General features: G+C 35.1%; 2 protein-coding genes and 1 pseudogene across 2 annotated transcripts; 2 read left to right on the forward strand and 1 right to left on the reverse strand.

Annotated features, from left to right (window-relative positions):
- Window positions 1-1,891: 1,891 nt before the first annotated feature.
- Window positions 1,892-6,114, forward strand: LOC104790767 (lipoxygenase 2, chloroplastic). The gene is made up of 7 exons (XM_010516555.3): window positions 1,892-2,475; window positions 2,589-3,416; window positions 3,520-3,605; window positions 4,036-4,146; window positions 4,252-4,553; window positions 4,644-4,910; window positions 5,010-6,114. The coding sequence occupies exons 1-7, from the start codon at window positions 2,082-2,084 to the stop codon at window positions 5,767-5,769; spliced, it is 2,748 nt and encodes a 915-aa protein (XP_010514857.2). The 5' UTR covers window positions 1,892-2,081; the 3' UTR covers window positions 5,770-6,114.
- A 116-nt stretch (window positions 6,115-6,230) lies between these two features.
- On the reverse strand, window positions 6,231-7,728 carry LOC147942531 (uncharacterized). The gene is made up of 2 exons (XM_087456102.1): window positions 7,265-7,728; window positions 6,231-6,291 (listed from the first exon to the last, which is right to left on the reverse strand). Exons 1-2 carry the CDS (start codon window positions 7,726-7,728, stop codon window positions 6,231-6,233), a joined length of 525 nt encoding a protein of 174 aa, XP_087312228.1.
- Window positions 7,729-14,985: 7,257 nt separating this feature from the next.
- Window positions 14,986-15,720, forward strand: LOC147942532 (uncharacterized; annotated as a pseudogene).
- The last annotated feature ends 251 nt before the right edge of the window (window positions 15,721-15,971 follow it).

The raw sequence follows: 15,971 nt of genomic DNA on the forward strand, positions 1-15,971 counted from the left end.
GTGTAGAGCAAGGATAACTATCTAGTTAGCAATTACAAGACATGAATAGTCAATTATGATCAAATCAATCAGGCGTATTCAACTGATCATATCAATTAGGGGGCATATGTAATTCAGCTGGACCCACTACCAAAACCGAGTGAGATTGACATATGGTGTGAATTGCTGGATGCGTCCATTATTAGTTTGAATTTGGCAACAACAAAAAAAAATCGTGCGTCCTTTCATACACTCACTGGATTTTTGCATCCGTCAAAATACATCGTCATCAACCTCTTTTTAGTGTTTTTTTTCGTCCATTAACCCTTTAAAATTTGATTCTCTTGTAAATCAGTTTTGGATTTATATGTTATTGCAAGAAATAAAATATGAAATTTTTCATACTTTTAAGCTTAAATCTGTTTTATAATATAGTATGTTGTTTAACTTATTTAGTCTACAAGTGTATTATATATAAAAATTATGTGAAGTTTCTTATTATTTGGCCGATGTGGGATTAAGAAAGAAAAAAAAATTGATTACAAGCCAAACCACGAAAATTCGTTACAAACTGAGTTTCTTATTTGAAGATAAAAAACTGAGTTTCTTATTATTCGTTACAAAATCTATGATATTTCCATTTATAATTTCTATTCGGTTCAGAAATATCAATAGATCTCAACCCGGTTCGAGTGAATCTCAACTCATTCATACGGGATAAAAACGTATGTAAAATTAGACATATTTTCAAAATAGCGATATAATATCAGGCCTTTGGATCATCTTTGTGGCGATTATACCAAATTGTGGGGTTACAATAACGTTTATACCCGGTCATAGGTTCACTCTCATATCAAAATCAGAATCTTTTGGTAAGTTGATATCCACAAGACCACAACTTTGTATTTCGTTTAGATTTTCGAACCGCCCTTTAGTGAAGTTAAAATTATCAAGTCGTGTTGAACGTATGTTACAATTCTTCGTAGCTTCGTTGTTCATGGAAAAAAAAATTGTATCTTAAGCTTGGTGGTCGCCATTGCCTTCAGATCACTATATATTCAAATTATCCATCGGAATCATCACTAAGACAGTATCTTTATGTCCCTCATCTTTTTCCTAGTTAAACGAAAACCACATGAAGATTGGACCTCTGATAAACGAGAAGCGAATCTCAGTTAAAAAAAAAAATTATAGGTTATTGCTCTCCCGAGAAGAAATCAACAGCACCTTTAACATTCTTCTTCTCCAAAGAAATAGCAAGTTTACTAATCATTATGATTTATGAAACCATGCATATTCGTGGTTTGGCTTGTAATCAATTTTAATTTGCGCACCCATACATTAGTTATCTTAGATTCTCATATTGTTATGAACAAGTAGCAAACTTGGAATAATTACTATATATATAAAACATGCAAAACAAGTGCTAGCATCTATGTTATTTTGGCGTGAAAGGAATGCACGAATCTTCTCCAAGTATCTTCACGTACTTCTCAAAGTAATTCTCCCACAGTCCCACTTTGCTCAAGAATATAATTAATATATCTACCTATGCGATGTCTTGAATACTATTTTAGTTGCATAAAAAGGAAGAGTATTTTTTGTATCACTTTTAGTATTATTTCTGTGATTAATTATAATCAAAACAGTTTTATTTTCTGGTTTTATTATAAGCAGAACCAACAATTAAATGGTTCCCTACAATTGCAAATTCATAAAGATGGAAAAGAACTACATTTTAAGACGCGTCTGCTATCCACCTTGTTAGCGATATAATTTTAGATACTATTTTCGCTTCCTATACATGTCCATAATTTTCACATGGTGGTCCTCTTATCCGTCACATGGTAGCAATTGTTGAATTGTCCACACATACACACTAAAAGTTAAGATGTCACTCGTGAACATATTTGTGGAGGTTATGGACTGATAGATAAAACAAGTTAATATTTGTCATTCTTTCAGACTTTAAAACGTTGTATATTCCTTTCTTACAATATACACTAGTCCTTAACCAATCAACACATCTGTATGCAACAATAAAATTTATATTTTTCGAAAGTAAATAAAATGTGAATAAAAATTTAAACTTGTATAAATAGATGAAGGTTGGAGAAGCAGAGGAATGTGTAAGTCAGAGAAAAATAAATAAAAATATGTTTTGTAGAGAGTCATCGTCGAGTCTCCAGACTGTGAACATAGCAAAGAGTCTCAGCTCTTTGTTCCCTAAGCCATCAGCGCTCATAAACCCCATCTTTGTAGGACGTAGAGACAAGCTGCCTCGTGGAGGACGATGTAAGGTCACCGCCTCACGGGCTAATACTGAACATGGAGGTAATGTAGTGAGAAAAAACGCTCCGAAAATTAAAGTAAAGGGATTTATAACAGCCCAAGAAGAGTCTCGGGGCATACCCTTTTCTAGACCTCTCGATCAAATAGCTGATATCCGCGGCAAATCACTGCTTGTGGAGCTTATCAGCGCCGAGACTGACCCACGTGAGTTTATATATATATATATATATATATATATATATTTTTGGTTACATTGTTGTTTTTTGTTTGATAAATATAAAATAATGTTAAATGTTAACCAAGTACACATATGTCAGGGACGGGGACAGAGAAGGATCCCGTAGAAGACTACGCACAACGTATATGGTGTGAAGCCCCTGATGAGAAATATGAGTGCGAGTTTGAGATGCCTGAAGATTTTGGAACCATTGGGGCCATCAGGGTTCAAAACCAGTACCATAGAGAGTTGTTCCTCAAGAAGATGGAGATTAAGTTACCTGACGGGTCCGTTACATTTACATGTGACTCATGGATCGCCCCTAAGTCCGAGGACCCAGCCATGCGGATATTCTTCTCTAGCAACTCGTACTTGCCTTCCCAAACACCGGAGCCTCTTAAACAGTTTCGAAAGAAGGAGCTAGACACCTTAAAAGGCAATAACCGCGAAAAACTTGGTGAATTTACCAAGTACGAGCGTGTTTACGACTATGATGTGTACAACGATCTTGGTGACCCTGACAATGATCCTGAACTTGCTCGTCCAGTAATTGGAGGCCTTTCACATCCTTATCCAAGGCGTTGCAAGACTGGTCGCAAACCTTGTGAGTCTGACCCCTCCTCAGAGCAACGCTACGGTGGAGAATTTTATGTCCCTAGAGACGAGGAGTTCTCTACAGCCAAGGGAACTTCATTCACAGGCAAGACTATCTTGGCAGCTATTCCTGCGGTGTTCCCTCAGATTGAGTCTGTTCTGTTGGATCCCCATTTGCCTTTTCCACACTTCAAGGCCATACAAAATCTCTTTGAAGAAGGCATTGAGCTTCCTAAGGATGCTGGCCTTTTACCTTTGCTCCCAAGACTCATCAAAGCTGCTACTGAAGCTCGCGATGATATTCTCCAGTTTGAAGCCCCAGTCCTCATTAACAGTACTTACCTCTCTCCTTTTGAATCTTCCATTGCATTATTCCAATTCTGTACTGTCTAGGTTGTAACTAAACTCACTTTCTAATATCATTCACGTTGATTCAGGGGATGGGTTTTCATGGTTACGAGACCACGAGTTTGCTCGCCAGACACTTGCGGGCCTTAATCCTTATTGCATTGAACTAGTTAAAGTAAGCTACACATAACACATGCCTTTGACTCTAAACATGGTGCTAGAAAAATTAATCAGTAAATCATTCGTACTCAAACTCTATATTTAGATTCATCTCCAATGATAAATTATTTGTTTAACCCTTTTAGAGGAGGACTTCCATTTTATTTGCATAGTAAACACTAAATTTTAATAATTTTTTTTATTTTCTACCTTGAAAAAATTATTTTCTTCCATTTACCAAATATATGTAAGGTTTTTTTGGTCCATATATAATATTTCTTTGGAATAACTTTAATAATAACAGAGGATATTTTAGTTTGACAAAAAAAAAAAAAAAAAAAAAAGACAGAGGACATTTCCATTCAAAAGAAGAAAAAAAAACAGAACTATAAAATAACATATACATATAGGATGTTAATATAAATTTCTCGTGTTGGTGATTCCAGGAGTGGCCGTTGAAAAGCAAACTAGACCCGGCCATTTATGGTGATCCCACCTCACTCATTACTTGGGATATTGTGGAAAAAGAAGTTAAAGGAAACATGTCAGTTGATGAGGTAAGACTATTGACATGTTTTAGATAGAAAATGCATGTTTGTGTATAAAGAGGATTATTTTCATAATGAATGATCAATCATCAATGTATCATGTAATGCATACAGGCTCTAAAGAGTAAGAGATTGTTCGTGCTGGACTATCACGATTTGCTTCTACCGTATGTGAACAAAGTGAGAGAGTTGGATAATACCACCTTATATGCTTCTCGAACACTATTCTTCCTCAGTGATGACAGCACATTGAGGCCTGTTGCCATTGAGTTGACATGTCCCCCAAATATCAACAAGCCTCAATGGAAGCAAGTCTTCACCCCAGGCTATGATGCTACCTCATGCTGGCTGTGGAGCCTTGCTAAGACTCATGCTATATGTCATGACGCCGGTTATCACCAGCTTATTTCTCATTGGTATTGAAAACACTCTTTAATTCAAAACAGATATGATCCTCTCATGCATGTGATATATCATTAACTAGTAAGAGATGGATAAATTTACAGGTTGAGGACTCATTGTTGTATGGAGCCATACATAATAGCGGCGAACAGACAACTAAGTGCCATGCATCCCATCTACAGGCTTTTGCATCCTCACTTCCGCTACACCATGGAGATCAACGCTCGTGCACGCCAAAGTCTTATCAATGGAGGTGGAATCATTGAGACTTGTTTTTGGCCCGGGAAGTATTCAGTAGAGCTAAGTTCAGACGTCTATGATAAATTATGGAGGTTTGACATGGAAGGCTTACCTGCCGATCTCATCAGAAGGTGTGTTTTGCTTATTTTAAGAAAATATATTACCACCATGATTTAGTTATACAAAGCGAAAGAAATATTTTAATTACATATAAAAATTTGCAATACAAGGGGGCTGGCTGAGGAAGATGAGACCGCAAAACATGGACTACGCCTGACGATACCAGACTACCCATTTGCGAATGACGGTCTAATATTGTGGGATGCAATTAAGGAATGGGTGACAGACTATGTGAAACACTATTATCCCGATGCAGAACTGATCAAGTTGGACGAGGAACTCCAAGGATGGTGGAGTGAAGTGCGGAACGTAGGGCACGGTGACAAGAAAGACGAACCTTGGTGGCCTGTCCTCGAAACACAAGATGACTTGATTGGTGTGTTAACAACGATTGCGTGGGTCGCCTCAGGTCACCATGCAGCTGTGAACTTTGGACAGTATGGATATGGAGGATACTTTCCCAACCGACCAACCACAACAAGGATAAGAATGCCAGTGGAAGAACCGACAGATGAAGAGCTAAAGGAGTTTTTTGAGACGCCAGAGAAAGTGATGCTTAAGACATACCCATCTCAAAAGCAAGCGACCCTAGTGATGGTCACTTTGGATCTTTTATCAACTCATTCACCTGACGAAGAGTACATCGGAGAATACCCAGAAGCATCTTGGGCGAACGACCCTATTATATTTGCTGCTTATGAACGTTTTAAAGGCAGGCTCCAATATCTAGAAGGAGTGATAGATGAGAGAAACGTGACCCTTTCTCTAAAGAATAGAGCGGGAGCTGGTGTAGTTAAGTATGAGCTTTTGAAGCCCATATCTGAGGCTGGCGTTACCGGAATGGGTGTTCCCTACAGTATTTCTATTTGATCTATACATTTTCTTTCTCAAAATTTCTTTCTTCTTCTTTATGTCTTCAAAAAAAAAAAAAACTAAATGATTCATTGTCTTTTCAATATAAATATCTCAAGTCTACATTGCTAGAGAATAATAATACCAAATGTTTTTAGAGTTGATTGGCTTTTTTCTTAGGTATCCGAACATCTTGTATAATAAGATTTTCTCAACATGAGATTGAAGAAACCAACATGCCATTTCTTTTTTTTGACATGTGACATAAACTTGTATCAATGAACCAAGACAGAAAAAAAAGAAAAAAAGAAAAAGAAAAGCGAACTAGCTAAATGACTTCAGTAATCATATAGCCTTTGATTATGTATCTTGTGCCAATCGTGCTCTTGTGGGAAAAAATGTGATTTTGGTGAGCCTAAGATTGCATATCTTTTTGTTTGTTATTGCAAACCTTTAACGCAATACACGCATGACGCATTTCATTTTGACGTCATTTCTCTACCAGTTGGCTCTCGTATTATACACACAGGAACAATAAAACTGCAAAAGAAACAAGAAAAAGCATGATTAAACCCTAAAGTAAATCTCTAGAATTTGAAGAAATGAGAGCTTAATATTTTATTTGTATATGAAATTCTTGTTTTATCTTCCATAGGAGATGAAAGAATTTGTAAGTAATAATGTATCACATGAATTCACATCAAAATAGTATTTTCATTGATATATGAGGCCGTCCTTTCAATATCTCGTCTGTTACTACATCAAGATGATTTTCAAGAAGCTGCAGTAAACCATTTAAGATCCGCATAACCACACTCATATTCGGTTGGGAAGCCAATATATATACATCATCTCCAAAACAATATTGTGAGAGATATCGCGGTTTACTGACAAAAGCGGTTTCAGGGGAGGAACAAAGAAATCAGCATGACATAAGGTAACATAGCGACACGTTTGTCGGGATATAACTATAACAATCGAAAGACGTATCAACTTTTACTGATTAAAGGAGGGACTTGAATAATTTAGTGTAGACTTCAAATTACTTATAAAAAGAGTTAATTAAAATTTAGGCATCAAACCATCCTTACCCCTCCAAATTAAGCATCCAGATGGTCCTCACTTTCATGTATTAACAATTATCGAAATTACTCTTCAGTCCTTCGTTTATGACGTCACTCTTAAAATATCAACACCACCACAAGCTTCAAAATTAACTCCTGAAAGGGTTTGCTGTGCGAGAGAACTAACGTCTTAACTCTCCTCTTTCGATCTCCATTCTCACAGCCTCCACACTTTCTCACATACCCTTTCTTCATCTACTTACTTCCAAAGCATGGTAAAAACCAAGAATATGCGTCGACAGACTACGCCTGTACTGATCCTGCTACCGACAGAGGAACCGATTCTATCAATTTCGCCCACATTTAAACAAAATTTTCCCTCTTCATACCGGCGCCATTCGTTTAGGAAAAAATAAATCTGAATTGAACCATCCACTTGTGAGTCAGACCTCCCGCCTACGTCTTGGGGGAAAACGTTTGGCAAAGCCTGGTAAGGAATAGTTATATGAAAACGATGATCTAAAGTTTCAAGACGTGCTTTATCCAGATTGTCAGCAAGGATGTTTGATTCTCGTGAGGTCCATTTGAATTCAACCGAATCAAATCGTGTTGCCCATCCTTTGATCTCTTGTATCCAGTTGTAGATGTCAAATCTTGGACTATTATCACTGAGTATGTTAACCAGAACTTGACTATCACCTTCACAAATCACTATTTTAAACCCACTAAGCCACGTTTGTTTCTTAGCAAAACAGAGGCTTTGGCATTCTTCTTCAAGCGCTGTTAATACAACTATCCCTGTTACATATCCTGCTTCTCTAAATTGACTGTGATCATAGCGGATTAGCCAGGCTGCACTGGCTCTTCTGTCTCTATTTATAAAACATCTGTCATAAACATTTAATCCAGCCATTGGCAGTTGTCGCCAAGAGTGGTTTGGTGATCTGGGGAACCTGCTACTGTTATGATCATTGGAATGAGCTTGAGCATGTCTGGCTCATTGGAATGAGCCTGATCTTATTGTTAACCATTCATCCGTTTCTTGTTTGGCTTCTCTGAGATCATGTTGCCAGCTGTTGTTCTGGTTCTAAGAAATAAGCTTGTTACAGCTTTTCCGTATCTTCTATAAGATCCAGAATGTTAGGAGAGAGAGTCATAAATTCCCCGATGTTTATGATAATCAAAGATCGCTTTAATCTTGGATTCGACTGTAACTACAATATCAAGCAGGCATCTGATGGGGGTATTTGAGCCACGCCAGACTTGTTGGGCGTGAAGGCAAGTGAATAAAAGGTGTTCTATCTTCTCAATCTCTGTACTACAACGTTTGCAGTAGGCATTTGCGTAGATATGTCTTCTATATAGTTCAACTCCTGTTTCTAAAGCATTTGGTAGTAAGCGCCATAAAAAGTGTTCAAATTTTGAAGGGGTTCTTGCTTTCCATATCTCAATCTTGAGGAGTGGATCTCCATCTGGGGGTCTAGCATGGAAGATCTGGTCCGGATGATGAGTTGCAAGCCAATATCCTGATTTCACAGTGTATAAACCATTCTTGGTATAATGCCACCAAAGGTAATTATGGTGCTGCCATATGCTGATATTGATGGAGAGGACAAAAGCTACATCATCTGTATGGACTCTCTCACGTACTGAAAGTTCATTCCAAGCGCTTTTGTCCGGGAGTAGTAGGTTGTCTACAGTAGGAATATCATCTGACTGGTAAGTAGGGGCTTTTCGTGGTGGTCGAGGAGGGTGTGTGATTAACCAAGGGTCTGTCCAAGTATGGACTTGATGCCCATCCCCAATGTATAATGAAGACCTTTTCGTTATAAATCTCTACCAATGAGGATCGATTGCCATCCAAATGATGGTTGTGTGCCACTGGCATCAAGAATACACAAACCTGAGAAATACCTCCCCCGTACAGTACGCAACATTAGGCAGTTGGGGTTTTGAAGGATTTGCCAAGCCTGTTTTGCGAACAACGTTTCATTGAATTTTTCAATATCTCTGAATCCAAGATCTCCTTCCTTCTTCATGTATTTCATACGATCCCATGCTACCCAGTGAGTCGCTGCTCCTTGTTGTTGAGATTTCCACCAATAATGTGCAATTATCCTTTTTATATCCTCATAAATTCTTTTTGGCAGTTTAAAATAGTTCATGGTATAGACTAGCATAGCCATAGCTATTGCTTTTAATAAAATCTATTTTCATCCTTTCTTGAGAGAGGAATTTGTTAAAATTGTTAATTACAAAAGAAATATATTATGAAATTAAATAAATTGATCCATATCAAAAAATATAATTTTTTAGTTATCAGTAAACTTCATTAAGGTAAATTAAAGTTATAAATATTATGAAAATCTATACTAAATAAAAGTAGGAGCTATAAGCTCCTTAAGACGTCCACATATGATTTTAAACAACCTATCGGGATTTGCCATGTCACTCATTAACATTTTCTAAATTTTCAGAATTTTCTATATTAAGAATTATTTTAAAATTGACATGTCATTCATTAACATTTTCTAAATTTCCAGAATTTTAAATTTATGTAAATAAAAGAACTATGTACAACGACGTCCCACATCGACTAGAAATTTTTTGGACAATGGTTCAGAACCAGTATAAATAATATTAATATGCTTCCAACAACGAATGAGGGGGAAAGCTTGGTTTATCAGACATCCAAGTTTAAAAGTTTATTCGGTTTGATCAAGTTTGTTATTTGATCAAATTAAGACTTTAAAAAGTTTCAAAAAAATATTATAATATTTAAAATTTTTAGAATTTTAAACATTATAAATATTAAAAGTTCTTAACTTTTATAAAGGTTTTAAAATATTATAAATACCTCCATAAAAAATTTTAAAATATTTTAACTATTTAAAATCTAAAAAGAAATGTTACAAATATTTAAACTACATCTAAAATTTAAAATATTTTAAATATTTAATCTCTATTAAAAAATTAAGTTTAAGAATTATTAAATAATCTATATCAAATTTTTTCTATCTTGAAAATATCTTACTTATCTCGGTTTGTGCTTTATATCTCTTATGAGCTGTAAAACATGTTTTTTGGGCATAACTTTATAGATGATTTAATATTCTTGCAGTAAAATTTTTATTTTTTAGTTTCTAAGAAAGAAAGATTGACGTCGGAGGACCTTGATTTGATGTTAATTATGTTTAAAGAAGAAGGATCGACGAAAAGCACAAATATTTTTTTTAACTATACATGTGTTTATATTACTTTTTCTGCAAGTAAAGATTTTAGTTTGAGAAGTTTCAATATGTGTCGATCTAAAACCAAATAATATGGATGAAATTATCAATAATTGGGTGCATGTGTTGACTATGCTGGTTTTCATGAATTGCACAAATTTTATGAAAAAAAATGATTTTGATGTTGGAGTTTGATGGGTTAACAAGTTGTGTGATAGTCTAAAAAAAGATTTTTCAGTGGAAAAATGTGAAGAAGTTGACAAGAAAGAAGAAAAAAAAAGAGTATAACGAAGAACCACACGGTAAAAGTAACAATGATAATTACCATAAAATTTGGCAATGAATATGACAAGAAAGAATATGAAGAATAAGAAAATATTAAATAAAAAACATGAAAACATTGGTGGTAGCGATCAATTAAATATGAAAACGAGATAAATTCATGATTATAAAATTGTTTCGTTATTCTGGTGGTCAAATAAATTGTTTAGGATATGTGAGGTCACCAGTTTGTTCCGCCTCACCTGGACGTCGAATTAAAGTCATGATTTTTTTGATCAAATTTGATTTTATAACACAACCGATTTTTATATTTTTAAAAATTGTGTATTTGAATTTTTTTTTTCCTTAATACTAATTGAAATTTTTATAAGATAATATTTCATCAAAGGTCATCAATCACATATAATTTTCATCAAAATATATCAAATAAACCCACGTGTAGCGTGAATTCAAAACCTAGTAGTTTTCTAATGGATAAGAATATAATATTTCTCAAAACTGTAAACATAAGACCGAGTATTTTCGTAGATATTATGAAAATCAATACAATAAAACTTGGATGTTTTTCACCAGGTGATGACACATCAGCTTTAACATTCAAGCTGGTGTTGACACATTAATTAAAATCAATAGCCAATAAAAACATTTGAATTAATACAACTAAGATTTCTAAACCAATAAAAAAACTATGTGACACTAGACATATCAATTAGGCCCAGAGTTCGAAGGTTGGTCCGGCCCGACCCAGCTTTGAAAAACACTGAGTTCGGACTTAAATATATGTCCAAAAAATTAGGCTTTTTGGACTCAGCCCGTTCGGGCTTAAGAATTTTAGGATTTAGCCCAATGGGACTCGGACCGGCCCAAAAAGCCCCATAGCCTGAAGGATGGTCCGGCCCGACCCGGCTTTGAAAAACACTGAGCTTGGACTTAAATATATGTCCAGAAAATTGGGCTTTTTGGACTCAGCCCGTTCGGGCTTAAGAGTTTTAGGACTTAGTCCAATGGGCTTGGACCGGCACGAAAAGCCATTATACAAATATAATTATACTTTTTTTAACATGATTGTTTGATTGCAATATTTGATTGTAAATAAAGTTTAAAACTGTAACATCCGCGAACCAGAATTTGCATTTTTGGTCTGAGTGTCGATCGACACCATCATTTCCAATTTCGATTGGTTTGTTTTAATTGTTGTTTGGTTCAATTGGAAATCCCTAAACCAAGTATATAAGAGGAGAAGCGACGAATTAAGGGTTTGAGGTTGTCTTGTTTTGTCGCCGTTGAGAGAGAAAAAGAGAGAAAAGGAGAGAAAGTGTTGGAGAGCCTTTGAGAGTGTTCTTGAGAGATTTTTGTCTTGTTCTTGGTGTATTTGGAGAGATCTGTGGCTGTGGAAGGGAGAGCTGTTATTGGGAACGAAGGAGAAGCTTCCTAAGGTGTTGGTTCCACCGTTTCTCATTCAAATCTTGCTGTAAAAGAGGTCAGTGCTTGACCATGGCTGATCTAAGCCTGAGATCTATTTTGTTTGGTTTTTCTTTGTCTATTTGTGGTGTTTGCTTGCTTGGGTTTGTTGTTGTAGTGATTCCCATAGGTTCCTGAGGCGATTGGAAGATTTTGAGACGGTTTCGTAGTGTCGGTCGACACCAGGTTGTGTTAGCTTCGATCGACACCAATCTGGTGTCGGTCGACACCAATCTGGTGTCGGTCGACACCACTTTTAACCGTTTGTGAGTTGCTTGTTTGATGTGTTGATTGTGTTTGTTGGTTAAACTTAACAATAGGGTCTCAGTTGCTTGTGTGTATAGCCCAGTAGATGGGAGGATGGCCTCACTGTGTATTTTTAATAATACTCATGCATCTCAATATGTGTTTGTGGTGCAAGTAAAGGCAAGTGTGATCGTGGAATCAGGGCGATGAGGAGGAGGATGTTCTAGAGGTTTGAATGATTGTGGTCTAGCTATCGTGAGGTTGCTAGTGTTGAGTTGATAGAACATTGTAGGATGTTGGAACTTGGTTATTGCATTATTGGTTTAATGAAATTGTTTTGTTATCCGCTGTTGTGATTGTTGCTAGGTTGTTAGTGGGTATGGGACCACTAGTAAATTAATATTTAAAAAAAAAAAAAAGGGAATGGTTGTTTCAAAATCTCTAATTTTAGTTTTCATATTTACTTAATACCCTTACTTAATATTTTTAAAATCTTTATCTATAATATTTTATATGAATTATATATATTTTTATTTGGTTAACGTATAAAATTTTTTATTTGGTCTTAAGTTATTTATTTGTTTTAGATTAAGTTGGTTTTAGTGAATATAGATGAGTTATTTAAGTTTTGATTGATTTGTTTTATATTGCACCTTTAAACATTGCTTTTTAAGACATGTTATAAACTAACTTATAAGTTTGAATTTTTGATATGTAAGATAACGCCGAAAAACCCGAAAAGTCTTGTAGCTCTGTTAGAGCCGGACCGGACTTTGAAACATACGCTCGGAAATATTTTGGACCAGGCCGAGAAGGGCTCAAATATATGCAGGTTTTGCGGATTTCAAGCCGGACCGGGTTGAGCCAGCCCGATTGACATCCCTATGTGCCACATCACGTTGTCTTTCACTTCATAAACTCTTGCAGACATAATAAAAGAAAAACACCAAGACTCTAATTGTTTGTTCGTCTCCTTCACACTAATTTCTCTTGAATTCAGTTAGAGAGAAGGAACAAAAGAATCGTCACAAAGATTTGCCTTCAATGAAACAATCAAAAAGAGAAGAAAACGCATGACTCATGCGGCAAGAGACATGGAAAAAACTTAGGTCATTGTTAAAGAGGCAAAGCAATCTCACCAAATTCACCTTTGATTAATTCTAACAATAATTTTATCAAAATCTACAGATTATGAAATCAAATTATCTGGTTATCGGGAACTCTTTGGAAGAAGAAGCGAAGTTAAAGATTAGGATAGGGAAGAAATTTGAAGAGAGAGAGAGAGAGAGAGAGAGAGAGAGATCAATTTCTCAGGTAAGCCCCTCCCTAACCACACAATTGTCGTCTGATATACAAAAGACTAATAAAATTCACGAAAGAGCAAGTTAGGCATGAAAAAGTTCATTAATTTCTTTTAGAATCGTAGGTCTAATTGAGATAAAGATGTTGTCTGTGTAAATTGATTCACCTTTTTTTTTTACTCAAGTCTTGAATGAAGATGATATTGAGCAAATTGATGCTTTGGACTAAACGTTTTTTTCTTTCAAGGTTTAGTACAATAAATGTTACTTACTACTACTGCAGAACTCTCTATGTGAAAATTATCATTATTTATTTCCCTTTCGATCTTAGTAAATCTTAGTAAATTTCAAAAGCTTCATCTTTGATTTGTAGCAAATAACAGATGATAGATTGGAATCATGATCGGTTATATAGTTGCAATATCTAAAATCGTTGGAGGCGTGCTTCAATATATGAGTTATGGACAAAACGAAACAACTAACACATGCCATATAGAGAACACCATTAAAAACAGAATCGCCACCTTCATATGAGAAAGTGATTCAAGATGTTTGGTTCAAACCGTTGGTTCTCCTAAGCATTGTCAAGACTTCAAAGCTTTATAAAAGATATCTTGTGGAGAAGTTGACAATGATTTAAACCAAACACTTTATTCTAAAGTCGTCAAGCTAACTAATCAACGTCCACGCTAATAATACTTACAAAGGAAAATCTTATCCCGGTTTATCATGTTGTATTGGAAAATTGAACTAAATTGGATGGCTTCAATTATTGAGCTTGATTGACAAAAATATTGTACTTGGTAGTGATATATATATATATATGTAATGAGTAAGTTTGAATTATAATAAAAAGTCACATTTATATACAATATCATCCAATTTATATATCATTAAAGTAAATTTGAATGTTTATCTATCTAAGTATTTAATTTTTCTAAGAACCATTTATGCGGACTCACGTACCAATGTGTAATAAAAATTACAATAACCACAATTTGTTTAACTCTAATTTTTTCTTTAATTTTTACTTTGAAAACTACAACAAAATATAAAAATACGAATACAAAAAAAATTATTATTAATCACTACAAAAAAACTTTATTAATTATGATATATGTGATTCCAAACAACATAAAAAACAAATAGTATTCCAAAAAATACAAATAAAATTAATAAATAAAAACTAATCTAAAACAACCTGCGGTATAGCGCATATATCAACCTAGTAGCTTTCTAAAATATAAGAAGAGTATTTTTCTCGAAACCTTGAGATAAGACCGTTATCTTCCAAATTTCCTCTTAAAAAAATATCCGAATCTAGGAACACGTACCCAATGGGCCACGCGTATCAGCCCACATATACCACGGCCGAGTGTACTGTATCCGTTATATCGGTTTATATTCTGACCTAGAAGATTAGAGTTTAGAACGAGTCGATTACAGCAGCATCATTGTTCCTCTCTCTCTCTCTCTCTCTCTCACTCCGTGGCTCCATCTATTTCTCTGAATCGTTTCAGATTCGATAATAAGCGAGGTAGGTTCGTGATTTAAATGTCCTCTGAATGATTATCTGTTTTTTGATTGGTGTAGAATTATGTTCTATGATTATCTGATGTTTCCCCAATTGTTGAATCTGTAGGTTGAAAGATGTTGGCGAAGAAGGAAGCTCCAACACGGGTCTATTGGGACATGAGCACCTGTCCCGTTCCCGATGGCTACCCTGCTGGTCGGGTTGGCCCGTGTATTAAACTGGGGTTGAAAAAACTAGGCTTCATTGGTCGTGTCTCCATCACTGGCCTTGGCATACTGAAAAACTTCTCTACCGACGTCCTGAAAGAGCTCTAATCCTCCGGGGTCTCTCTTACTAACCTCGAAACCAGTAAGTTAATAATCCTTAGTGTCTTTCTACATTACTGGATTGGTTTTAAACATTCAATTGGCTGCATGTATTTTCCTTTTGCATGGAGATCAGTCCTTTATTTTTTTTGTGAAACAAAGCAAGTTTTGGTCTTCAAGTTCAAATTTCCTGTTGGATAAATGGTGTTCCACCTTTGGAAAATTTAATGCTCATATCCGGAGAGAGGAACTTCATTCCATATCTTGGCATCTTAGAGTTGATACGAGTCAAAGTTATTCGTAAATTACCATTTGTTGATGAGCCAAATACTCCTGCCTCCAATCCTATTGACTACCCCGTCTGGGAAATTTTTTTATTGGCAGGTATATTTGTCTTCCTTCTCTCATATATATAGTCCAGCAAATTAATTAAGCTGTTGTTGTTTCTCAAACTATGTCGTTTTTTCCACAGATAGCGTGGGTTCAGGGGACCTTGAGGAGGACCTTGACGATAATTGTTGTATTTTGTGTTTAAAAAAAAGATAATTGTTGTATAGTTTGTTTTTTTTGAAATTTTTTTCAACATTGTTACAAATAATATATTCTTTCTATTTTTTAGTTATAACATCTAATATATTTCTTAACGAAATCATACACCATAGAACTTAAAAAAAAATACTGATCAACCCAACTAAAAAATATAAACAAATTAAAACCAAATAAAAATAGAAAATGGTATAATATTTTTAAAGTAAAAACTGAAACTAAATTAATTTATGATAGACTAATTTAAAAAT

Source organism: Camelina sativa, chromosome 6 (assembly GCF_030686135.1).
Source record: "Camelina sativa cultivar CO46 ecotype springtype chromosome 6, ASM3068613v1".
NCBI lineage: Eukaryota > Viridiplantae > Streptophyta > Magnoliopsida > Brassicales > Brassicaceae > Camelina > Camelina sativa.

Excerpts from the sequence above, each read along its gene's own strand:
- LOC104790767 (XM_010516555.3), top strand. The coding sequence starts at position 2,082 with ATGAAGGTTGGAGAAGCAGAGGAATGTGTAAGTCAGAGAAAAATAAAT. Across the intron at positions 3,417-3,519 it reads AGCCCCAGTCCTCATTAACA|GGGATGGGTTTTCATGGTTA; the intron begins GTACTTACCTCT and ends ACGTTGATTCAG. Across the intron at positions 3,606-4,035 it reads ATTGCATTGAACTAGTTAAA|GAGTGGCCGTTGAAAAGCAA; the intron begins GTAAGCTACACA and ends TGGTGATTCCAG.
- LOC147942531 (XM_087456102.1), bottom strand. The coding sequence starts at position 7,728 with ATGGCTGGATTAAATGTTTATGACAGATGTTTTATAAATAGAGACAGA. Across the intron at positions 6,292-7,264 it reads CCCCAAGACGTAGGCGGGAG|TTTTATTGTTCCTGTGTGTA; the intron begins GTCTGACTCACA and ends TTTCTTTTGCAG.